Source organism: Eubalaena glacialis, chromosome 17 (assembly GCF_028564815.1).
Source record: "Eubalaena glacialis isolate mEubGla1 chromosome 17, mEubGla1.1.hap2.+ XY, whole genome shotgun sequence".
In the NCBI taxonomy this organism is placed as follows: domain Eukaryota; kingdom Metazoa; phylum Chordata; class Mammalia; order Artiodactyla; family Balaenidae; genus Eubalaena; species Eubalaena glacialis.
In genome coordinates, this window is record NC_083732.1 from 48,753,055 (window position 1) to 48,780,240 (window position 27,186).

The 27,186-nt window shown below is 38.9% G+C and overlaps 1 protein-coding gene across 1 annotated transcript; it reads right to left on the minus strand.

Annotated features, from left to right (window-relative positions):
• Positions 1-644: 644 nt before the first annotated feature.
• On the minus strand, positions 645-27,076 carry MTERF3 (mitochondrial transcription termination factor 3). The gene is made up of 8 exons (XM_061171668.1): positions 26,953-27,076; positions 23,715-24,063; positions 22,205-22,357; positions 17,670-17,859; positions 13,542-13,689; positions 13,088-13,159; positions 11,753-11,914; positions 645-913 (listed from the first exon to the last, which is right to left on the minus strand). Exons 2-8 carry the CDS (start codon positions 24,046-24,048, stop codon positions 719-721), a joined length of 1,254 nt encoding a protein of 417 aa, XP_061027651.1. The 5' UTR covers positions 24,049-24,063; positions 26,953-27,076; the 3' UTR covers positions 645-718.
• Between the last annotated feature and the right edge of the window lie 110 nt (positions 27,077-27,186).

A 27,186-nucleotide genomic window follows, 5' to 3' on the forward strand; every position in this document is an offset into this window, starting at 1 on the left:
ACCTTACAAATAAAGAATCAGACGCACGGGTTAAATCATTTGCCCAGGATTACATGTCTAAATGGTAAATGGAAAAAACAAAAACAGTATGCATGCTTCAAATCTTTACACACTGGCAAAAAGTCAAAGGTTTGTTATGGCCTTTTACTATGTCTCATTGCTCACCTTCAAACAACTTTCCTCCCTATCCCTTTTCCTTTCCTGATTCTCAGTAGCCAGCTATGGGCAACTTTTGACTATCTTTGCTCAGAAATGTAGCAGTGTAGATAATCCAAAATCGAATGTGTTCTGTAGCATAATCTAAGTGAGCAGTAGATATCAGATGGATAATATAGCCTGCTCCAGAAACTCCTAACACTTCAAAGGAAATAGAGCTGTCTTGTGATGAAACCACTTTAAAAGACTTTGAAAATAAAAAGGAAAATCTTCCATTGTTCTCATCTTCACCAGAAGGACAACACACCAGCCTAGTAAACTGACTCTCTTTCTCTAAGCTTGCTATATTTTAATTCTCTCCTTCCCAAGAAGGAAATGATTGAGTCAAAGACGAATTAACTTACCAGGAACTTGTAAGAAACATCTACCAGAAGTGTTCCCAAATTTGTAATATTAAGAAATTGTTTCCGATATCAATTGAGGTTTGAGGTATTTATTTTAAAATATATTTATTCATATGTACATTCACTTTACGTTATTACATTTTAACATCTATCAAAAACTACAGAGTTTTTAAGAATTTTTCAAAGTCCTGTACTGAGGCCTTGGCCATCTCTTCACAAAATATTTCATCAGGCACAGATACCAATTTGTCCAAAGAGATGTAGTTAGGTTTTGCTGGATCATACTGTGCTCTTCCTAAATAGGCAAGAAACAAATGTCTTTCTTTAACTTTAAACAACCTTGAATTAAATACCTAGAAAAGAAAAAAAAAGTTTTTAAAAAACACTGTGCACTGAAAGATGAACTATAAAAATGTTTATCTGGCTAAAAATTTTAATAGGCTAACAAATATAAAGACTTGAGAGGGCGGAGTCAAGATGGCGCACTAGGAGGATGTGGAATTCGCATCTCCTCACAGCGAGGACACCTACCAGGCACCGGTGGGGGACCACGGACACCTAAGGGGACGGGAGGAAAAGCCAGCGACCGGGTAGGATGTGGGGCGTGGGGGGCGTGAAGGGGGAGGAGAAGTGGAGGCGGGACAGGACTGGCGCCCCTGAGGGGCGGCTGGGGGAAGGGAAGGGATCCCACGCCCGAAGGGGGAAATTGGGGAACCACGGGGAGGACAGAGGATCAAAAGGGAGCGTGGCCAGGTTTCCCCTGCCTACTTGGGCCCCCAGGAACCTGCTGAGATCCCGGGCCTGATCCTCTGCCCACCAAGGAGGTCCAGCTGCAAGGGTCCTGAGGGAGTGGGAGGGAGGGAAGGGAGAGCAAAAGTAAAGGCTGGACCTCCTGGACCGGCACCCCTGAGGGGTGGCTGGGGGAGGGGAGGACTTCCTATACCCAGCGGGACCCACCCACGGTTAGGGGTCCAGCAGTGACGGGGGAGACCCTGGGGGAGTCGGTGGGGGGGGGGGTGGCACAAAGGAATGAAGGGAACGGGGCCAGTGCCTTCCCTGTCCACTTAGGCACGGGGAAGCCTGTTGGGCTCCCAAGACTAATCCTCTGCCCTCAGACCCTCCCTCCTGACGTGCAGAGCCCAAGGCCCGCCCCTACACCCCACCCAGGGCCCCACCTCTACACTCTGAGACCCCCTCCAATGAGATGGGCCTAAACCCCACCCAAACACCCTCACTCAGGGCCCTACCTTCTAACTCGGGAACTCCACACTCCAGAGGCCCTCCTTCCCACGCACTGCCTCTCCCCTTCTGCCCAGGTCCTAAGCAGAGGCCCCGCCCCACACTCAAATGTCACCCCCCCCCACCCGCCTGGGTCCTGCCCCCCAAACCCCGCCCCTGCCTAAGTTCCACCCCCATAGCCAAGGCTTTTTTTTTTTTTTTTTTCTTTTTCCTTTTCTTTTTTCCTCTTTTAGATTGGGGTTCTGTTTTACCTTGTTGATTCATTGTTGTTGATTCTTTTATATTTTTATTTTCCTAATAAATCTTTTATTTTTCTAATTTCATTTTATTCTTTATGGTTTGTTAGTGATCTCTCCTTTTGGCTTGTTGCCCTCCCCCCCCCCCTTTTTTTCTTTTTTCTGCTGTGGTTTTATTTTACCTTGTTGCAGTTGTTTCAATTATAGTTTTACTTTTCGTAATATATTTTTTATCTTTCTAATTTTATTTTGTTTTTTATTCCTTGATATTGTACTGCTTTTTTTCTTTCATTCTTCTCTTTTTTTTTTTTTTTCCTGCACCACGAAGCTTGCGGGATCTTGGTTTCCAGGCTGGAGGTAGGGCCCGAGCTCCTGTGGTGGGAGCTCCAAGTCCAAACAGCTGGACTACCAGAGAACCTCAGACCCCAGGGAATATCAATCAGAGTGAGGCCTCCCAGAGGTCCTCATCTCAGCACAAAGACCCAGCTCTATCCAACTGCCTGCAAATGCCAGTGCTGGACAACTCAGGCCAAACAACCACGAAGACAGAAATACAGCACCACCCATCAAAAAAAAAAAAAAATGAAACAACATAAAAATATGTTACAGGGGCTTCCCTGGTGGCGCAGTGGTTAAGAATCTGCCTGCCACTGCAGGGGACACGGGTTCGAGCCCTGGTCTGGGAAGATCCCACATGCCACGGAGCAACTAAGCCCGTGAGCCACAACTACTGAGACTGCGCGTCTGGAGCCTGTGCTCCCCAACGGGAGAGGCCGCGACAGTGAGAGGCCCACGCACCGCGATGAAGAGTGGCCCCCGCTCGCCACAACTGGAGAAAGCCCTCGCACAGAAACGAAGACCCAACACAGCCAAAAATAAATTAATTAATTAATTAATTTAAAAAAAATGTTACAAGGGAGCAAGGTAAAAACCTACAAGACCAAATAGGTGAAGAAGAAACAGGCAACCTACCTGAAAAAGAATTCAGAGTAATGATAGTAAAGATGATACAAAACCTTGGAAACAGAATGGAAAAAATACAAGAAACATTTAACAAGGATCTAGAAGAACTAAAGAGCAAACAAACAGTGATGAACAACACAATTACTGAAATTAAAAATACTCTAGAAGGAGTCAATAACAGAATAACTGAGGCAGAAGAACGGATAAATAAGCAGAAAGATAAAATGGTGGAAATAACTGCCAGGGAGCAGAATAAAGAAAAAAGAATGAAAAGAATTGAGGAAAGTCTCAGAGACCTCTGGGACAACATAAAACGCACCAACATTCGAATTATAGGGGTCCCAGAAGAAGAAGAGAAAAAGAAACAGTCTGAGAAAATATTTGAACAGATTATAGTCAAAAACTTCCCTAACGTGGGAAAGGAAATAGTCAATCAAGTCCAGGAAGCACAGAGAGTACCATACCAGATAAACCAAAGAGAAACATGCTGAGACACATATTAATCAAACTATCAAAAATTAAATACAAAGGAAAAATATTAAAAGCAGCAAGGGAAAAGCAACAAATTTCATACAAGGGAATCCCCATAAGGTTAACAGCTGATTTTTCAGCAGAAAATCTGCAAGCCAGAAAGGAGTGACAGGACATATTTAAAGTGATGAAAGGGAAAAACCTACAACCAAGATTACTCTAACCAGCAAGGATCTCATGCAGATTCCACAGAGAAATTAAAACCTTTACAGATAAGCAAAAGTTAAGAGAATTCAGCACCACCAAACCAATTTTACAACAAATGCTAAAGGAACTTCTCTAGGCAGGAAGCACAAGAGAAGGAAAAGACCTACAAAAACAAACCCAAAACAATTAAGAAAATGGTAATAGGGACATACATATTGATAACTACCTTAAATGTAAATGGATTAAATGCTCCAACCAAAAGACATAGACTGGCTAAATGGATACAAAAACAAGACCCATACATATGCTGTCTACAAGAGACCCACGTCAGGCCTAGGGACACATACAGACTGAAAGTGAGGGGATGGAAAAAGATATTCCATGCAAATGGAAATCAAAAGAAAGCTGGAGTAGCAATTCTCATATCAGACAAAATAGACTTTAAAATAAACACTATTAAAAGAGACAAAGAAGGACACTACATAACAATCAAGGGATCAATCCAAGAAGAAGATATAACAGTTGTAAATATTTATGCACCCAACATGGGAGCACCTCAATACATAAGGCAAATGCTAACAGCCATAAAAGGGGAAATCGACAGTTAACACAAAAATAGTATGGGGCTTTTAACACCCCACTTTCACCAATGGACAGATCATCCTAAATGAAAATAACTACGGAAACACAAGTTTTAATGACACATTAAACAAGGTGGACTTAATTGATATTTATAGGACATTCCATCCAAAAACGACAGAATACACTTTCTTCTCAAGTGCTCATGGAACATTCTCTTGGATAGATCATATCTTGGGTCACAAATCAAGCCTTGGTAAATTTAAGAAAATTGAAATTGTGTCAATTATCTTTTCCTACCACAACGCTATGAGACTAGATATCAATTACAGGAAAAAAAATCTGTAAAAAATACAAACACATGGAGGCTAAACAATACACTACTAAATAGCCAAGAGATCACTGAAGAAATCAAAGAGGAAATCAAAAAATACCTAGAAACAAATGACAATGAAAACACGGCGACCCAAAACCTATGGGATGCAGCAAAAGCAGTTCTAAGAGGGCAGTTTATAGCAATACAATGCTACCTCAAGACACAAGAAAATTCTCAAATAAACAACCTAACCTTACACCTAAAGCAAATAGAGAAAGAAGAGCAAAAACACCCCCAAAGTTAGCAGAAGGAAAGAAATCATAAAGATCAGATCAGAAATAAATGAAAAAGAAATGAAGGAAACAATAGCAAACATCAATAAAACTAAAAGCTGGTTCTTTGAGAAGATAAACAAAATTCATAAACCATTAGCCAGACTCAACCAGAAAAAAAGGGAGAAGACTCAAGAGAATTAGAAATGAAAAAGGAGAAGTAACAACTGACACTGCAAAACTACAAAGGATCATGAGGGATTACTACAAACAACAATATGCCAATAACATGGACAAACTGGAAGAAATGGACAAATTCTTAGAAAACCACAACCTTCCAAGACTGAACCAGGAAGAAACAGAAAATATATACAGACCAATCACAAGCACTGAAATTAAGACTGTGATTAAAAATCTTCCAACAAACAAAAGGCCAGGACCAGATGGCTTCACAGGCGAATTCTATCAAACATTTAGAGAAGAGCTAACACCTATCCTTCTCAAACTCTTCCAAAATATAGCAGGGGGAGGAATACTCCCAAACTCATTCTACGAGGCCACCATCACCCTGATACCAAAACCAGACAAAGATGTCACAAAAAAAGAAAACTATAGGCCAATATCTCTGATGAACATAGATGCAAAAATCCTCAACAAAATACTAGCAAACAGAATCCAACAGCACATTAAAAGGATCATACACCATGATCAAGTGGGGTTTATCCCAGGAATGGGAGGATTCTTCAATATACGCAAATCAATCAATGTGATACACCACATTAACAAACCAAAGGATAAAAACCATACGATATTCTCAACAGGTGCAGAAATAGCTTTCAACAAAATTCAACACCCATTTATGATAAAAACTCTCAAGAAACTAGGCATAGAGGGAACCTACCTCTACATAATACAGGCCATATATGACAGACCCACAGCCAAAGTCGTTCTCAATGGTGAAAAACTGAAACCATTTCCTCTAAGACCAGGAACAAGACAAGGTTGCCCACTCTCACCACTATTATTCAACATAGTTTTGGAAGTTTTAGCCACAGCAATCAGAGAAGACAAAGAAATAAAAGGAGTCCAAATTGAAAAGGAAGAAGTAAAACTGTCACTGTTTGCAGATGATGTGACACTATACATAGAGAATCCTAAAGATGCTACGAGAAAACTACTAGAGCTAATCAATGAATTTGGTAGAGCAGCAGTATACAAAATTAATGCACAGAAATCTCTTGCACTCCTATACACTAATGGTGAAAAATCTGAAAGAGAAATTAAGGAAACACTCCCATTTACCATTGCAACAAAAAGAATAAAATACCTAGGAAGAAACCTACCTATGGAGACAAAAGACCTGTATGCACAAAACTATAAGACACTGATGAAAGCAATTAAAAATGATACAAACAGATGGAAAGAATCAACATCTTGTTCTTGGACTGGAAGAATCAACATTGTGAAGATGACTATACTACCCAAAGCAATGTACAGATTCAATGCAATCCCTATCAAACTACCAATGGCATTTTTCACAGAACTGGAACAAAAAATTGCACAATTTGTATGGAAACACAAAAGACCCTAAATAGCCAAAACAATCTTGACAAAGAAAAACGGAGCTGGAGGAATCAGGCTCCCTGACTTCAGACTCTACTACAAAGCTACAGTAATCAAGACAGTATGGTACTGGCACAAAAACAGAAATATAGATCAATAGAAAACAGGATAGAAAGCCCAGAGATAAACCCACACACATATGGTCACTTTATCTTTAATAAAGGCGGCAAGACTATACAGTGGAGAAAAGACAGCCTCTTCAATAAGTGGTGCTGGGAAAACTGGACAGCTACATGTAAAAGAATGAAATTAGAACACTTCCTAACACCATACAGAAAAATAAACTACAAATGGATTAAAGACCTAAATGTAAGGCCAGACACTATAAAACTCTTAGGGGAAAACATAGGCAGAACACTCTATGACATAAATCACAGCAAGATCCGTTTTGATCCACCTCCTAGAGAAATGGAAATAAAAACAAAAATAAACAAATGGGACCTAATGAAACTTAAAAGCTTTTGCACAGCAAAGGAAACCATAAAAAAGATGAAAACACAACACTCAGAATGGGAGAAAATATTTGCAAACGAAGCAACTGACAAAGCATTAATCTCTAAAATATACAAGCAGCTCATGCAGCTCAATATCAAAAAACAAACAACCCAATCCACATATGGGCAGAAGACCTAAATAGACATTTCTCCAAAGAAGATATACAGATTGCCAACAAACACATGAAAAGATACTCAACATCACTCATCATTACAGAAATGCAAATCAAAACTACAATGAGGTGTCACCTCACACCGTTCAGAATGGCCATCATCAAAAAATCCACAAACAATAAATGCTGGAGAGGGTGTGGAGAAAAGGGAACCCTCTTGCACTGTTGGTGGGAATGTAAACTGATACAGCCACTATGGAGAACATTATGGAGGTTCCTTAAAAAACTAAAAATAGAACTACCGTATGACCAGCAATCCACTACTGGGCATATACCCTGAGCAAACCATAATTCAAAAAGAGTCATGTACCACAACGTTCACTGCAGCACTATTTACAATAGCCAGGACATGGAAGCAACCTAAGTGTCTATCGACAGATAAATGGATAAAGAGGATGTGGCACATATATACAATGGAATATTAGTCAGCCATAAAAAGAAATGAAATTGAGTTATTTGTAGTGAGGTGGATGGACCTAGAGTCTGTCCTACAGAGTGAAGTAAGTCAGAAAGAGAAAAACAAATGCCGTATGCTAACACATATATATGGAATCTAAAAAAAAAAAAAAAAAAAAAATGGTCATGAAGAACCTAGTGGCAAGACGGGAATAAAGACGCAGACCTACTAGAGGATGGACTTGAGGATACGGGGAGGGGGAAGGGGAAGCTGGGACAAAGTGAGAGAGTGGCATGGACATATATACACTACCAAACGTAAAACGATAGCTAGTGGGAAGCAGCCGCATAGCACAGGGAGATCAGCTTGGTGCTTTGTGACCACCTAGAGGGGTGGGATAGGGAGGGTGGGAGGGAGGGAGACGCAAGAGGGAAGAGATATGGGGACATATGTATATGTATAACTGACTCACTTTGTTATAAAGCAGAAACTAACACACCATTGTAAAGCAATTATACTCCAATAAAGATATTAAAAATAAAAAAAACCCCAAAAATTATTATAAATGCTAGAGGGTTTAAACCCTTTGCCTTCTGCTAAGAAATTATGATTTAAAAGGGACTCAAAAGTAACAAGCAGAACAATTGTAAAACAATAAAGGGCTACCTTGTAGGCAAAGACCAGACTAATCCAGGGAGACAAGAGGAGCTGTTGAAAAAGCAAATCCTCAGGCCCCACCCCAAAGCTACCAAATCAGACACTTTGAGAGTGGGACCCACAAGTCCTCTAAGTGATTCTGATGCCTGCCAAGGGAACCAAAGTCAGAGATCAAAGTTTATGGCATCAAAAATTGTGTACGATTTCATAATCTGTGAAGCTTCCCTATTTTCCTTTCTTTCTTTCTTAATTCCTGTTGCTCCCTCTGACTAGTATCAAAATGAAATGAACCTGGACTTCATGGGTTCAAATGATCCTGCCTTGGGGTTAAACTCCTGAGGAATAGAGTGAATACAGTAACTTTAAAAGGGAGTCAGAAGCAGGCTAAATCCCTAAAGCCAGCTGCAAGGAAGAAGGGAGAATTGGGGGATCTGGCCAGACTCGAAATAGAGCCCTAAGCTGAAGAGACATCTGTGAGGCTCCCTGGCAAGGCCCAATGAACCCACATTCAGTATTGGGTCTCAGGTCCTTCTCTTGACTGTATGTCAGATACACTGGGGACACTCCACATGGCACATAACCTCCAGAAGTCTTTCTTTATATTCGAGTGGAGACAAAATAATAACAGATCACTTGGAAAGGACATTATGAAAAACAATTGTTGAAAACTAAAGTAATTTGAGAACAGTGACCAAAAAAATATAGTGTGCTAACTCAACGTGGGATTGGCTTGCTTTTGGAACAAAACATCTTTTACTCCCTCTGCAGAAACAAATTATGTGCTGCTCTGCCTTCATTTTGGTAACTAAATTCCCATTACCGCATTATTACTGGTCAAAAGATGTAAGAAGCTTTTAGATGTATTTCTTTAGAAGTATGACGCTTCCAGTGACTCTTGACTTACAAAATTATCATACAACATACGGACAAGGCCACAAATGATTCTGAAGCTCCCAAACTATATTTCCTAAATATAGTAACACTTTGAAGCACTTATACAGCTTATGACCAGATATTACTTTCCCAGTGGTTCAAAGTGACTTTATTATCACAGATTTGTGTGATCTTTCAAGTCCAAAAGTCATGGCTCAGATTGAGTTTCTCTCTCTTTTTTTGTTGTTGATGACCACCAGGGGCCACTTTGCAATGTCAGAAAAGTTTCATCCTATCAATGATCCGTTAAGTTCTCAAGGATTAAAACAAACAAAAAACACCAAAAAAACCCTAACTTAAGAATTACTGATCGCCTCCTGTCCTAACATAGACTCCAGCTCTGCCTTCACAGAAACCCACAGGGAAAGAGGAGAAACAAGGTTTCAGGGGATGCTGAATATAGCCTCTTTCCTGAACTAGTGGTTTCCTCATGTTCATTACCCTCACTGCTTTTGTTATCCTTTGCCTACCATGGCCTACTGCTTTGAAACGACTAACCATAGTTTTAAAATTGTTTCCCAATTTTTAATTAATCATAGAATTATGTACCAACCAGAAATGTTATCTGCATGAGAAAACTGTTTCACAGCACTAAGTTTTTAAAGCTCCAGCCAAAAATTTTAAGTCTACATCCATTCCCTCACTGTCAGTTAATGTATTTTTCCATTAATGAGGTTTTTTGTTGCTGTTTTTGTTCTTTTTTTTTCTGGCTGTGCCATGCAGCTGGTGGGATCTTAGTTCCCGGACCAGGGATCGAACCCAGGCCCCCAGCAGTGAAAGCACTGAGTCCTAACCACTGGACCGCCAGGGAATTCCCAATGAGGTTTTTTTTTTTAAAGCAATCCTACCCAGAACCCTAAGAGTCCAAGAATCCTCCCAATATGGAAGCCACAGGTCTATAACCAGGCTTCCCAGAAGCTAGGATTTGGGGAGTCTAAAATCTGTGTTTTTAAACAACTGATTTTGATGCATCTAGTCAAGTTTATAGTTTTCTCTACTTGGAAAGTTTCTGTCCACTGTTAAACCCAATTCATTCTACTGACAACTCAAATGTCACTTCTTAGAGTGGCAGTATATCTTAGGTAAGAGCATGGGTTTTCAAACTGACTGCCAGAGTTCTAATCCTGGCTCTGGCCCCTGGACAAGTTACTGAATCTTTTTATGCTTAATTTCTTCATTTGGAAAATAGGGACAATAACAGTACCTACCTCACATGGTTGTTGTGAAGATTAAATGAATTAATACAAGTATAGCAGTAAAGACAGAGCTGGCACACAGTAAATGAACAATCAATAACTTATTATTTCTATGATTTTCCTACCTCTCCTAAATTAAATCAATAGCTGTATACAATATCTGTTAAGACTCTAACATTATGTAAAGCAATTACATTTTAAAAACTTGTCTTCCACACTAGATTATGAGTTCCACAAGAATACAGACCATGACTCATTGATTTTTCTATCCTCAAATCATATTCTCTTATCATGCTCTACTGTCACTGAATTATCTATCAACCCAGTGGAAAACTAATTGTCATTGCTTTTTAGTTGAAGATTACTTACTTTACAATGTTTCTATAAGCCAAATTTTCACCACTGCAGGCTTCTAACACTTTTTATAATGAATACACATGCATTTGATGAAATAGAAAAATGCTCTATTAAGGGCCCATTCAGAGTGAAGTATGATAGGCAAATAAACACTACTATTTGTGAGGGAACTGCACCAAATGCAGTCTAGTTCTGACAGTTATATCAAAGTCATAGTTCTTTGCCCACCCTTACATCAAGAACACATTTGGCAAGTGGAGTAGAGGAATCACTTTAATGAAATTCAATCTTTCATTTATCCAATGAATACTCACTGAGTGTCTATTCACATGCCAAACAGGAAAGAAGGATGACTTTTATGAGATTCAGTCAATCATGTGTTCAACAAATATCTATCCAGTGCCTACTAATTGGCCCATTATAGTTCCAGGCTCTGGGAATTCAGCAGTGTATAAATCAGACAAGATCTGCTTTCAAAAAGTTAACATTCTTGTGAACAAGCAGATAATGTCATTCACCGAGTAAAGAACAGGAAAAAGTCTAATTAGCTTAGAAAATATAATTATGGCTTTGGCATGACAGCTAACTGGAACTGTTTTATGCTTTGGTAGGAGATCATCATAACATGGCTTGTTAACTAATGGATTTAGATAGACTGTGAATGGAAAAGTACATTTAGAATTGAAAGGACCTTTAAGGGAAGTGATCTATTTCAAATTTAAAGGGAGAAAAGCACAAGAGAGTATGTTAGATTCCAACAGGCAGAATGAGGACTAGGTTACGAACTACAGGGAAACAGATTCATCACTCATTTCTCCTCTGGAGATGTACATGAACGCCCTAGAAGACGTCAACTTTTCACAAGCGATCCATCTACTGCATTTGTGAGATGTGGTCTTGCTAAAAAGACGCGCAAAGAGAAATGTGACCTTAACACGACTCTCAGAACTATACTGCATTTGGCCTAACTCCTTCACAAACAGCAAGGGGTTTTCACGAGCGGACTGTGCACATGGAGAGCAGCTCCGGATGAAGGGCGATGACAGCTCTTACAGAACAGCGGGCTATGCGCTCCTCACCTGCGGGAACTTGACAATGATGTGGTGCGGAACGCGCATCACGTTGTGCACGTAGTCGAAAGTCTCGGTAACTTTCCTTTTATTTGCAGTTAACATCTTCGGGATTTTGGTGATCATATGTTGAATTTCATTACGTTTAAAACCTAGTTCAAGCCGATAAACCTAAAAGAAAGATAGAAATAGTTTGGTAATATGCCAGAGGACACATTGATTCTTTCAAAATTTAAAATAAGGACATTAAAATCTGGAGATGGCTATTCCAGTGACCTTAAGGGTTCACAGTTTCCTGCTTCTGGGGTAACCTGAATTTTAAACCCCTCTCCTGAGGATGAGCTAGTCACAGCCTGACGACCACCATGAAGATCACCAAAAGGAGCTAGCATAATTACGGGATAAGAGTAACGGTGCTCACAGGAGGCCTGGTCAGGTTATCTGTATGGGCCCTACACCACACAGACCAACGGTAAGATTTTCAAAGTGCTTTCTGAGCCTCTGCTCCCAAGCACACTCCTATGCATGTCATCTGGAAAAACTACACGTCAAAATTCTAAACAGAGATGATTGAAAAAAACCACTCAAATGTAGGTTAGGTCCTCTGTGTGCATTCATAGTATCCCATGCTCCCTCACCAGTCCGCTGCTCTCATCACTCTGCAGGAGATCCCCCCACTGGACGGTAAGCTCCACAACGGCAGGGACTGTCTCCCCAGCATAGGGCATGGGCAGGCGCTCAGTAAACATTTCTTCAACGGCTGAGTATGAAACACTTTAGGCACCTCAGAAAATAGGCTTAATATACTAATTTCAAATACTCCGACAGCTTTGTATACGAACAAGTCAGCTGCCCCTGGTTCTATACTGTTCTCTTGGAGGGAGGGCAGTAAAGAGTGTCTGGTATGCTCTGTGATAGATCTAGAGCTGGCAGTTGGCACAGGTTCTAGGAGAGCAAAGTGCTAGCTACTACTCTCTTCAAAGAAGCCTTCTGGCTCCAGGCTCCACAGCTCATCTCCCGCCTAGGTGATGAAGACGCAGACCCTCACCCTGGGCAAAGGAAGCAGCTTCCAGGTCCCATCCAGATACCTAACCTGCTCCTCTAGGATTATGGGTATCAATGTCTGCAAAGAGACTAACTCACGTAACACCTGGTTGACATGTGAAAAAATTATAAACTAAGATAAACTGCTTGCTAGAGATTTATTATATCATTTCCTGTGTCTATCTTTTTAGAAATAACTTCTTTTACAATCTAGTTTTCTTGATGGGAGCAAATCTATCCTCTTCAGAGGACTTAACCACTTAAAGAAGCTGATTTCTCAAAAACTAACAGTCATCCTACCTTCATGTTTTCCTTCACAGGCTCCAGACTTCCAGTTAGTAGCCTTGGGAGACGAATTACCAGATCTCTAGTCTACAGTTATAAAACAGTCTATTATTAATATGTATGCATATTCAACTAGGTTGGAAAAAACAAGGCATTACTAGGAATACAAAACTAAAATTTAAAATATGACCCAGTAGAGAAATGCTAAGGAACCCAGAAATACATAAACTTAATATTGTTTGAGGAAAAAAAACCAATGCTCAGAATAAAACTTAAGAAACCAACTTGATGGAATTATTACAAAATGATATAGCTATATGATTAACCTAGCAAGGTAATTCATTCTTGTACAGACAATATCAGGCGTTTATAGAATTCATACAGGCCAAGTATCTGTTAGAAACATGAGATTTAACAGTTACTAAATGTAGCTGACATGGAAACATACAAATTCTCCCCTTCTCTTTACCTTCTTCACACTAAGTTCAAGTTCTTTCTGAAAAAATCCCAATCTGTTATCCAGTCTTTCCACTGAAAAACTCAGCAAAAATGGTGCATTTCTGACCATCTGTGCAATATCCACTTCACTGAAATTTTTTGACAGTAGATAAGCCACCCTAGAGAAACAAACAAAATACATGCACATATGATAAATATTTACTAGTGTCATATTCCCACACCAAAAAAAAAGTTTAAGTAAAAACATTCTATAATAATGGTCCCAAATATGGTTAAAACAAAACAAGCATCCATCCAACTCTAGAATGGTTTCCATTTATAATTGGAAACAGAAAATATTTCTGAAATCCGATAATAGACAGATTCCCTTTTCAGTTAATCTGACTTATTTTATTAGTTGGTAGAAAAAAATGAAATAGCTTCTGTTTAAGATTTTTTTTTTTTTTTTTTTTGCTAAGAATAGAAAACACACAAATTAAGAAGAGATTCAGAACTCTTTTTACAAAGAAAGACCATCAAGCATGGCTAAGACTGAAAAGAGGAAATTTGTTTTTTGGCTGCGCTCTGCGGCTTGCATGATCTTAGTTCCCCGAGCAGGGATCAAACCCAGGCCCCCGGCAGTGGAAGTGTGGAGTCCTAACCACTGGACTGCCAGGGAATTCCTGGAATTTTTTATTTTAGTACATTTACTGAGAATGTATTTTCATAAATAATTTTTACTGTGGTCCTTCAATATGTATTTTGTTAACAACTGAGAAGTTTCCTGCTAAATTTCTGGGAAACAAAGTAAGGTAGCAATATACAGGAAGTTTGACTATAAAATAACATTATTGATTTTTAAAAATCTATAAACATAGTAAAAGGCAGTTTAATTAAATGCCTGAAATATTCCAGGACATTATCTTGTTTAATTCTCATCAGAGAAACAAAAACAAAAAACAAAAAAACCCCCTGTGAGCCAGGTAAATTTCCCACATTGCATTTGAAAAAACATAGACTCAGAGGAGTTAAATAACTTGTCTTAGACAACCAGCTAATTAATGACAAAGCTGAAACCTGAACTCAGGCATGCCTACTTCTAATGACTACGATATTTTTATACCATATATCGGAACTTATTATATTTTATACTCAGTGACTATTACGTTACCCCTTTAAACCAGTCCCTTAGAGGCAATGAGAGAAAAAAATTGATAAATTTAACTACATAAAAATTTTAAATGCAAGGCAAAAATAAATCATCAACCAAGTCAGACAAGTGACAGTCTGGGAAAATATTTACAACATGTCACAGAGAAGGAACTAATTTTGTTAATATATAAAAAAATGCTTACCAAAAAAAGAAAAAGGCCCAATTAAGAACAGCAAAGGACACTTATAATTTATAGAAAAGGAAATGTAAACAGAAGTTCGACATAGGAAAAGATCCTCAAAAAAAAGAAAAGATCCTCCAAACATCTGATGCTCCAAACATCATTTCCAAAACAATGAGGCAATGTATCTATAAAATGAACTGAAATCATAAAGTTTGAAGACACTGTATTAGTGTGGATAACAGGGAAATTGGCACTTCTGTACACTGTTGGTGGGAGTGTAAACTGGAAAACCTGTATGAAGGACAATTTGTCAATATCTATTAAAATTATAAATGCATATATCCTTTGACCTAGAAATTCTATGTCTAGAAATGTATCCTACAGATATACACCAATATGTGTGACATGATGTATATATAAGAGGAGTCACTGCAGCTTCTTTGTGATAGTAAAGCCAGAAACAACCACCATGTTTACCAAAAGGGGACTAGACACATCCACAGTATGAACTATAAAACGGTTAAAAAGAATAGGCAGAGCCAATAAAAACTATCTCCAACATAGAGTTAAGGTAAGAATGTGAGGTGCAGAATGGTATGCATAAATGCTACAAACTGTATGTACATGTGTTCTTGTGTATGTGTATACATAGATACACATACATGCTTGTATATGATAGAACATTCTTAGCTAGTTGAACAAAAAACTTGATAATAGTAGCTGCCTCCATAGATGGGTCTTGCAAGGCTGATGAGGGATAGGAATATGTAGGTTGGGAAGGAGAATTACCACTGTTTTCCTTTTTTTTGGATACAGGAAAGATCAATATCTGATTAAAATATTATTGAAACTGTTATCTACAGTGATAACTTTTCCAATAAAAAATTAAGATATAAGGCCCAGCCAAAAGAAAATTTCTAATAACTTAAATGCAGATTATTCATTTGAAAATTCTTAAAAAGAATCAACCAACTTTTTAATACATTTCAAATTCTCTTCATTGAAAAGAAAACAAGTATATGCGATCAGTGCTATTACAGAAATTCTAGAAAATAAGACTGCTGTACATACCACAGCCAGAAGGTAAGTTCAAAAAAGATTATCATACCTTTGCCTCTTCCAGGAGAAGCTTATTTTTCACTGTATATCCTTTTAAGCACATGTGGTAAATTACCTATTAAAAAATTCCAAGTAACTTTTTAAAATGCTCGTTTAATTTGGCAGTCAGCCAGGTTTAGGAAACATTAGACTATACTATTACATGAGAGTATTCTTTAATTGTTAGGAGCATGTGTGATCTTGAGCAAGTTAACTTAAGCTGCTTTTAAGCTTATGTTTCCTTCACAGAATTAAAAGTAGGGAGACAGTACAGTGTAGTAGCCAGGACTCTGGAGTTAGACTAAGTGGATTTGAATCCCACTGCCACTTATACTAGCTGGGTAATCTTGGGCAAATTATTTAACCTCTCTGTGCCTCTCCTGTAAAATGGGGATATTAATAATAATGGTGCAGTAGGCAGCCTCTGAAACAGTTTCCAATGATCTCCACCTCCTGGTATGTACTCTTTCTTGAACTAAGTCTTGAGCAAAAGGGCAAGTTGGTTTTCAAATGGGGAGAGAATGAGTGTTCCAGACAGTCAGGAGAAGCAGAGCTGGACATGTCAGACTGAGTGCCCTAGAATCATCCTTTCCCTCCCCTGTATTGTAATAGCCTGTCTATATTACACCAGACTGTAAGTCACATGAAGGGAGAGAGTGTGTCTATCTAAGTGCCTTGCATATATAATAAGGGTTCAAACTATTCAATATAAGAAATGTAGTTTTTTTTGTTCTGTTTTTTCCCAGTTCAGAGACATTAGACTCTGATAGTTCAAGGAACTGCAAAGCTCTCTGAAACCAGTGTGAGAATAGTCTAGGGGGAGAAGACTAGAGGCAGATTAGTTGGGAGACAGTTGCGGTATTCTTCACGTGAAATGATGGGGACCCGAGGTAAAGTATTCAAAGTGAAGATTAAGAGAAATGCATTGACTGATTTGAGAGCGATAAAAATAGAACCAACAGGCCTTGGTAGTTTATTAGATGTGGATGATAAAAGAAGAGAAGCCAAAGTTAACACCGGTATTTCTGATCTGGGCAGCGGGGTGAACAGCGCTCTCATTCAGGCAATCCGGGAAGACCTAATTTACGTGAGAGGTGGGGGTGATGATAAATCCAAGACGTGAACTTACGAGACACAGACTCTGTCTCACTCTCTGGAGTGCCCAATGCCCAGCAGGATTCTTACCTCACAGATCAATACTATCTCACTGTACCAATTCTCACAGATGCAATAAATTCTTTGAATGTTGAATGAAGTACAAAGATGTTTATAAAAGTGCTATTTAAAGAAGAAAAAAAGGAAAAACCAAAATAGACAGAAATGATTAAGCGAATTATACAATATTTGCCAAAACAAGGTCACATGTCTACCATCAAAAATTGTCCAGAAAGAACAACAGAAAAGATCAGGCTTTCAGAATTTTAAGTGTACTATCAGATAATTTAGCCATTGTTAATGGATTTTTTAAAAAACTTATCCCAGTTTCCAAAGGATTGACTTAGCATTAAGTTGAAAACATAAAAATAATAATGGGTAGTTGAACAAAAGAACTGATTTAGATACTTAATTTTGATCAAAGAAGGTCCATAACAAAAAAATAACATTCACATTCATTAATTACCTCAGTAGATCCTTGTGCTGCTGAGACTTAAAAAAATAACTTACACATATATTTCTTCAGAGCCACTTCTAGGATTACGTGAAAATCATTCTAAAAGCCCTACCTGGTCTTAAGATTTTCAAGGTCTTCAGAGAAAATAGCATAGTTTTTCGTCAGGAATGTTCCCAGTTGGTTATCCTCTATGCCCAAATCTTTAAGAAACAGGAGTATTTGCTTAATGTCTTTTTCAAAATCCAGTCGCAGAAGGAGGTTGGCTGCATCCGGATGTTTTTCTATCTTGGATAAATCCACTCCTGTAATAAATTACGAACACCATTTGAAGATAACTGCTTGGCTGAGTCATTAAACTTTATATACAGAAACACAAGAAATTACTGATGGAGATCAACAACCCATCCCAAGGAGACCTGAGACAGACCAATAGAAACTTCTAAATATTTTTAAACTAATTTGGTTGCAGAAATAAAAATAAATTTTTTAAAAATGTAGTACTTATTTCAAAGCCATGTATAAAGGAAAACAGTGCATTTGGGGCTAAATTTCCACCCAAAACAAATTCACTACGTCATATTGACCTAGGATCATCATCTTTATCGATGGTTTCTTGAATATTGTTTGCAGGATGCTTATGAGCCCCTAATGATCTCCACAGTAACTGCTTAACTGGTAATTCTGCAGGGTAACAAACCCTATGAATTGTTACTTTCTTTGAAGTTTATCATTTCTTTAATTATAAGCATTATTTTAAAAATTTGTTTATGATCGCCTCCACAGAAGGAATAAAAGTTACCCTGTGTCTTACTCATTGTATTCTCCAGGCCTTTAGCATAAAGACAAGTACCTTGAAGGAGCTCAAGAAATGTCTGCATGAAGCAGGTGAACATACACAGCCCTCAAGTACAAAATGAAGCAGAAAGTATACCACCTTCCGCCTTCACATATCCTTAGAATCTTAGGTAATCTAAGTAAATGAGACAAGGGACAGGAGAGATTAAGAAGAGGGAGAAAGCAAGTTGTTATTTGACTTTGGTTATGGATATTATTAGATGTCCACGTTAATTAGGCAGGGAATCAACGTAACCTTTGATTCAAAATTCTCATTAAAACTAAGCATTTTATTCTCTCGCTTTTTTCCTTTTATCTGATTTTAAAAAATTAAACATGAATAGGAAAGGCCTATTCCTTATCTTTAAAATAAACATTTGAAAATAATGTAAAACTTTAGTTTAGACTTAAATTTTATATTCTTAAAAATATTTCTTCAGGTTAAAATGTAACTCTCAAACCGATTTCTAGATGGAAGTTTACAGTCTTAAATATAAAAACAATGAAATAAAAGCACTTTTTTTTAATGGTGTCTACAACCAGAAAAATAAATTATAATTCCATGTATTATTAGATCCAAATATAATTCCAAACCCAAATTTCTTGATATTAAAACAGGTATTGATATAAGATGATCATGAACAGAAAAATAGATTACACAAACACACATACACACAGAATGAAGACACAGAATGAAGACCAAAAACAGATCCTGGATGAACTACAAATCTAGTATACAATAAGGACATTTCAAATCAATGAGGGAAAAGATGGACTATTCATTAAAATATAATGGGACCTCTAGCTATATATTTGAAAAATAATAATTCCTTCTATGTCTGACACAAAAATTAATTTCAGATAGATTAAGAATCTAAATATGTACTAACTCTAAAGCTACTAGAAGAAAACACAGAATTTTAAAAATAATATTAAGTATGGCTACATAAGCCATTGTATGGCTTTCTGTAATACATGTATTTGCATAGAAAACGGTGGGGTAATACATGTATTTGGGTAGAAAATTTGCACTCAACAAATTGGTGACAGTGGTTACCTTTGGAAAGTGGAACTGGAAATGTAGAGATGGTAGGAGGTCTCTCTCCTGTAACAGTCTGCACTTTTAACAACTAGATATAATTCTTTTATAATTTAAAAATAATACTAATAGAAAAATAAATTATTCTATGGATGGATAAATAAGATAGAAACTAGTTCCAAAAATCTGTGATAAATGTGGGAAGGGATGCTTTGAAAATAACATAAAGGGTTCGGACTCCAAACTTATCTCAATATTACAGCTGACATGTGCTGAAGTGCCTCACTCAGCACGAGCCGTCACACCCTGACTGTGCTGAAATCGAATTCCTGAAAAGCTGCTTCTTAACAGCAACAGGAGAGCAGAATCTCACCAGGAGAGCACACTGCTGTCAGCACAAATAGTTGGGCTTACTCACGATTTCATTAACTTGAAAAAATAGTCACTGAATGCCTCTCATGGACCAGGCACTTACGGGGATATAAAAAATGAGTAATACATGATTCTAACTTCTAGGTGACCACAGCCTAAGTTGGCTTTACCCCATCAGTTCAGTAACTATAATTACCACTGTATTCAGTTATGGTTACACATACTTAGTGCATCAATCAGGGTCTGGCAGGCAACAGTAGTTGTCCTAGAAAGTTCAAATGAAAAAAACTTTAATGAAGGGACTCTGTACAGTGGTGTGAGCAGAGTCAAGGGAACAAACAAGGGCATCCCTAGAGCTACAGAGACAGGGAGGAAAGAGTGTTATGAGAACCCAGAGGGAGCTGGAAGCTATAAAGAAAGGGCTGCTCAGTAGGAGCTGTTGCCATGGAGCAAGGCAGTTACATGACCCAAGGCTGGGAGGGAAAAGGGAAAAAAAACTCCCATCTGCCCTCCCTCTTCTCCTACAAGTGCCCCCCACTGCTGAAGCTGCCCAGAAGCCAGCTGGCAAAGGAGGCCGAGTGCAGAAGTTAGCCTCCTGGGATAAAGAACAAGCAGAGAAAGGGAGAAAACAGATCTGAGAAGCAGAGAAGAACCAGGACACTTGAGTCCTCAAAAATACTGTTTAACAATGCAATCATGGCTCCTCTAGGGTACTGTTATTTAAGTTACTGCCAAGACGTGCTGTTGAAGTATCAGCATACAGATGAAGGAATGGCTGAAACATATTTCAAAGCTCTAGGTATACTGTGAATTATTTAAATGTAGGGACCACATGGGTCTTACGTTTATCTGGCATTACCCGTAGCACCTCTCACAGGGCTGGGAAAGCCCTGGGCTTTCATGCCTGCAGCAGATGTCATCTTTCTCTCTCCTTTGAACCCAGAGAACACTTTATTTGTATCTCTGTGTGGAATTTATCACTTCACCTTTCATTTTTGGATTTCTGTTATTCTTATGTATGTGTATTTAGATGCTCCTGAAGACCTGAAGCTTCTTGAGAACAAAGGCCATTCCCTATACATTTGAGTAACTTGCACAGGGACAGATGAGTAAACAATTATAATAGTGTTATTATTGCCAGGACTGAGGTAAGCAGGGGGTGATGCAAAGAGCCCAGAGGAGGGTCACCCTATCTGGAGGGTCAGAGAAGACATTTGGGAAGTTACTTGAACTCGAGTTAAGTTCTCCAGTTGTCAGACCTGGCCAACAAAAAGGAGGGAAGCGGCAAGCAAGTGAAGCTGAAAGGCTAAGCAAGGGCCAGACCAGGAAGAGCTTAGAAGGATTTCACGTAGGTCACTGACATAGGCAGATTTGCATTTTAGGAAGAGCACTAATGTTAGAGAGATTACCAGGGCAGTACTGCTGAAAGGAAGGCTATCAAGTTAGGAAGCTCCGAACGTTTCACTGAAAACTAAGGCAGTGACTAAGCAAGGAGAGAAGCAGTGGATTTGAGATAATCCCTTGCCCATCCTGTTCCTCTCAATCCCCCAAAGGAGGTTTCTTATCTGGGAAAATCAAATAAGAGAAGTGCCAGGTCCAGAGAGAATGGGAAAAGCAGAAAGTAGCAATAAGGTGCTAGACTGAAAATATTGATAAGAGGACTAACCTAAGTTTGCAGGGAGATCTCTTGGCTGCCTTCAACCATCCAGAGCTAGGAGCATCCTACCAGCCGACAAGCTAAGATAGTTATGGCGCAGGCCTAGAGAGAAACCATCCACATCAGGAGGATAGCAGGCTCCAGAAGGAAGGTTAGGGTAGTAGGGAAATGGAAGTAATATATCATCTGATAGGGGTGACTGTAGGAAAAACTGTCCTGAGAGGCCATTGGAAGCTGTGGGAAAATTTAAAGAAAACTAATCAAATGAAAAACAAAGCAATTGTTAACTCCAAGAAAATGAAAGGTTGTAAAGGAAGGAAAACAATCATAGCACACTTCCTAGACAGCCGTCGACCAATATTTAGAATTATAATGAAATCAGTGACTAATGATTAACCTCAAAATTGTTAATATAGCCTATTAGGAGAATTGAAGAGAATGAGAGGGAAAAGTACGTGTATATATAAGAGATTAACTGATGTCTAAAACTGATGAACCAAGCAACAGCACCGTAAGCAATTACACGAACATTTAGAGGTTAAATACAAACAGAAAGAGCTAGGAAAGTAGATACTCTAGGGAACGGGGTGCGAAGTCAGGAAGGATGAAGCTGGGAGTACGGTTTTTCACTAGAAGCCTTTTCAAACTATTTGACTTCTATGCACGTGTATGTACTTTGATAAAGATTAAAGATGCTAATTTTAAAAGTAAGGTAATAAAATAAGTGTAGGTTACTGAGACTTACCTAGAAGCACTAACTTCTTCAGAGTCTCAGAATGATCCACATAGTCTCCCAGTGTGAATGAAGATGGGGGCAGTGGAGGGTCTGCAATAATCTGAATGGCCTCCTCCTCGGAAATTGGCTGCAATGGAGACAATGGAGGCAAGTCGTCCAGTCCTTTGCAACCAGGATATGGAAAAGGAGAAGCGAGTTAGCTCTCCAATCTGTACACTTGAAGCTCCTTCTACAAAGACAGCCACTTGCCTAGTTTGCTTCTTTTTGAATCTTGGCATCATTTCTGAATTAAACATCTCAAAATTCCATATATTTTCTACCTTCTAAGAGGTAAGGTTAAGACTCTTCAGAGATATCAACTACTATTCCTCCAAGATAAGAAATCTGTTAGTGAAGTCCGGTGCAAAATTCCTTTCCTTCACTTGTAATCAACAGGTATGAATGCTAAAGACCAACTGACCTTCAAGTATGTTTTGAGAAAGAGATCGAGTTTACCACAGCTTGTTAAGTTGGCCAAAAGTACAACATACCAGCCTGAATTGTATGGGTTCAAGTCATCACATCCTGAAGTGTCTTCACTTTGATCCAATCCCTTCTCCTCCAAGTTATTCTCAAATATGTCTGTAAGAGGACTTCTATGATTCTGTTTCTGTCACCCACAATCCTTTGCCAAGGACATGACCTCTCTAGTACAGCCTTGAGTCTGAGGTTTGGTTTGTCTTAAGTCAAACCCTTAAGTATAGAAGATGCTGGTAAAAAAAAAAAAAAAAAAAAAAAAAAAAAAAAAAAAAAGATGCTGGTAACTGTAACCTACCGTAGGCTAAGGAATCAGGGCCGTGACTTTTTATTCTATTTTTGGTCTCTAATCACTACCCTTTCTCATTTCTCATAGCCAGCCTCCCCTCCCTGCCCTTACCCCCCAGCTTGCTTGCTTTCATCTTCTACTTAACCTAATATTATCTCCTTTACGGTGAAATATTCCTTGCATAGGAATGTGCCTAGAACAAGAAGCACAGGAGGGAGAAGACTGACTAAAAAAAACTACATGAGGGCGCTTTTTGGGGTGTGCTATTCGTTGTTCTTTTTGTTCTATTTGTTGATTGTGGTGGCTGTTACACAACTAAAAGCATTATTTCAAAATTCATAAGACCGTATACCCAAAAAGGAGGACTGTTACTTGGGTAAAACTATACCCTAACTAGGTATATAGAATAGGGTAAATTAAATCCTAATACACCTAATTACCACCAGAAAAAAATTTTTTTTAAAGAATCTAAATAACGAACTTAGAAAGTGTTATTCATATAGCTACAAAACATTCTTATACATATTAATCTCTAAACTTTTTTCTTAGTCAGTAAAATAGAGGCATAATAGAAGCAAATGAATAGAAGCGGCATTGTTCTTTTTCTTTCTTGGCACAAAGTATGACTTGAAATGGGCTAACAAAATGTAAACAGGTAGTCGTTCAATCTACCGAAGTGGGGCAAAGGGGAATTTTCTGAAACTTGAAAATTACCTTCTAGAGACAGTTCAGAATCAAAGCTGGGTATCTTTTGTGCCTTCTGTGACGGCTCATTCACAGAAGGAAGCAGAGGGCTTTGGGCGCAATTAATCTCTTGCCCACTTGAGTTGGTAGACTGGGAACTATTCCACACAGAGGAAGTCCGATAAGTCTTAAACCCCGACCGGAGAAAGCAATCGTCAGAGGACAGCTGAGGCTGAGCAAAAAAGCCAGGCAACAGTGTTTTTCCTGCTCTCGGAAAACATTTTCTGAGTTGCGTAGCAGTAACGGAGCTACTCAGCTTAATTGAGTTGAGCCATCTGGGTATCTGTTGGGCTAGCAGGGCCATTGTTCTTAAAGTAGCCTACAAAAGAAATACATAACTATCAAAAAAGAGAAACGTATTTTACTTAAATGTTTAAAACAGTATTCAAACAACAAAAAGATAAACTGGAAATTACTTTTTTCTAATTAAAAGGTGTTTAATAAATTTAGATCCCTAAAGCAGTCAGATGTTTTTAAGCTCAGGAAAAGCCAAAAACAAGGCAGTTTCAGTTACAAACCAAAAGACAGGAACTTCTGAACTGGAAAAATAAAGATATACTTTGCAATTTAAAAACAAAAAGCAAAATCAGTGGCGTAAGAAAAACAATTAAAACAAAAATCTGTAAATGTTCAAATTACAGCTGAACCTGTTAATATTTAAAGAAAACAGGTGATGCAATTAAGTGCTCTTGAAATTTGGTTTGAAGGACATTTAAGAAGATTGCTGATCAAAATAACACTGAATTATTCAGATGCATTTTATGTACGTACATTAATCACAAAATGAAAACAGGAAGAATTCTACTTAGTCTTAAATGAATCATAAAATATTATCATTGCTATCTAGAAGGTTGTTTCTTGCTTCATTCTCAGGGTTGAGCACTATTATTACACAGATAAAGCTGTTCCTCAAAAGAGAACTGAACAAAACCAGTTTTGCCAAATTCTGTTTGACTGTAGGAAAAAAGAAAAAGCCTTTTAAAAAAAGGGGTCAAATGAAGAACCTAGTGGCAAGACGGGAATAAAGACACAGACCTACTAGGGGGAATAAAGACACAGACCTACTAGAGAATGGACTTGAGGATATGGGGAGGGCGAAGGGTGAGATGTGACAGGGTGAGAGAGTGTCATGGACATATATACACTACCAGATGTACAGTAGATAGCTAGTGGGAAGCAGCCGCATAGCACAGGGAGATCAGCTCGGTGCTTTGTGACCACCTAGAGGGGTGGGATGGGGAGGGTGGGAGGGAGGGAGATGCAAGAGGGAAGAGATATGGGAACATATGTATAACTGATTCACTTTGTTATAAAGCAGAAACTAACACACCATTGTAAAGCAATTATACTTCAATAAAGATGTTTTAAAAAAAGAAAAAAAAAAAGGGGTCAAAACTAATAAGCAAAATGAACAGACAGAAATAATAAGCAACCAGCAATGAATATATATATATTTTGACCGAAAAAGCAGTTGTTTTTAAAGAGACTTTTATCAGGAAAGGACTTTTATATTTAGCCAGCTTAATTAAAGGGTAAATTTGGTGCATATTATTTTATATTAAGTAAGACAATCCATATAAAATACAGCATAGAGTCTAGCATATGCAAAATGCCCAACAAATGTTAGCCATCATCATCAATATTATTATTGATTACACAACCAAACATAAATGAATTCTGAATTAACTGTTGCATACAACTTTTTGATTTCTCTCTATTCTGAAATTCAGCTTGTTTTATGCTCTGAATTAGACCAGATAAATGCTTGAGGGTCTAACCTCCTCTTAGAGATTTGTGGTTTAGGGAAGTCTCCTGAAAGGAATTTATAAAAGTGAAATGTCTCACTGTCATTCTGAAATGATCTTAGAAAGGAAAAAAGTATTTACAATAAATAGCCTTGTGGGATAGGTGACTTTTGTTAAACTTTGGTGGGAAATGAGCCTCCAAATCTGCCGTGTTTCCCCTCAAACCTACAATATTCATACTCTGCACAGCAATGTCATAAGGGCATTGAGCTGGAAGCCAGAAGACCTGTTATGCTGCATTAAGACTAAGTTTTTCACCGTGATCCAGCACAACGACCGGCCCATGATGGGTGGGTTCAATAACCATTCTTTAAATGACAACTTTTAAAAAGGTTATGGGTACAATAAGATGATTCTTAAGCTCCAAAATGTTTTGACTTCTCAGTTTGTCTAAGCAATGTCCTACTTTAAAGCAAACTCCTGAAATCCCAAACTCACTCTGAAGCCTCTAGAGTAAGGCTCAAATTAAAACTCCTCTCACATTAGAACGATTTGCTTTTGAATTCTATCCATATTCATTAAAAGATCTTTATGCAAACAACTGTTTTATGCAAACAACTAATGTTTATCCTTCTGTTTTTATTTACAAGCGCACTATCTTCACTACATCATCATTTCATCGTTGTGTATACCTCTTAACAGTTGATTGTTCGTTCACGAGAGCAGGACTGGGTCTCATCTCTGGATCCACCCTCCCAGTGACTATTCCCTCTAGCCCAGAGCCTTGCGCTGCTCCAATGTTTTATGGACGGAAATGAATCAGTTGCAACTACGGTTAGCTCATCTGCTTACACAGTATTTAAACCCGGTAAGGCATTTGCGCATGTGTACAAAAACCCTACCCCGTGATCAGCCCTCTAACACGACCCTTTTCATCAGGAAGGTTAAAGTTAAAGAAAAAAACCTGTAATAATTCTGAAGTCCATTAAAATATGTCATATACTAGTTCTCAACTGTGTGCCTTAGTATTTCGTTAGGAATAGGAATTGGCACTTAAATATTCTTTGGCGAGGGTTCAAGATTTCGACCTGTGTAAGGCTAAAAAATGAAATCAGGAGATGAAAGGTGGGTGGGAGGATGGCTTCGTAATAAGGAGCCTCTCGTCTACTGCTTGACGCCCTCCCTAGGCCATTTTAACAAGTCCATTTTAGTTCCCCAACCGAACTTCCGGAGGAAGGCCGTTGACATGCTGGACCTCCTTCCGCGTCCTCCGCAAAGCGCGCGAATAAACAAACATGATTGCGTTTTCGTTTCAGCAGCCAAGAAAACAAAACGAAATTATTCACCCTTAATTGAAGACCTAAAGGCCAAGAGGTCCCCGGGCGCGGCCTACACCAGGATAGGGCCGGACCCGAACCCCAGCAGGGAGCACGCCCCTCGCGCTCTGGCGGCTCCCGCTTTACCTGTGGCGAGGCCTATGCCTCGTGGTCTTTCTCGCAGGGGCCACCAGACTGGCCGGGCCGCGCGGACTGCCCCGCAGCACAGCTACCCCACTTGTCTGCCCGCCCGCCGGTTGCTCCTAGCTCCCTAGCCCACGTGGGCTGAGGCCGGAGTGGGCCAGACCATCTGCAAGGCTGCGCGGGGGGAGAGCGGGCGGCGTGCGGGGGACAGAGCCGGCCAAGGGCCACAGTTTCCCT

Excerpts from the sequence above, each read along its gene's own strand:
- MTERF3 (XM_061171668.1), bottom strand. The coding sequence starts at position 24,048 with ATGGCCCTGCTAGCCCAACAGATACCCAGATGGCTCAACTCAATTAAG. Across the intron at positions 11,915-13,087 it reads CTGTGAAGGAAAACATGAAG|GTTTATCGGCTTGAACTAGG; the intron begins GTAGGATGACTG and ends TCTTTCTTTTAG. Across the intron at positions 914-11,752 it reads TCATTGTCAAGTTCCCGCAG|GTATTTAATTCAAGGTTGTT; the intron begins GTGAGGAGCGCA and ends TTTCTTTTCTAG.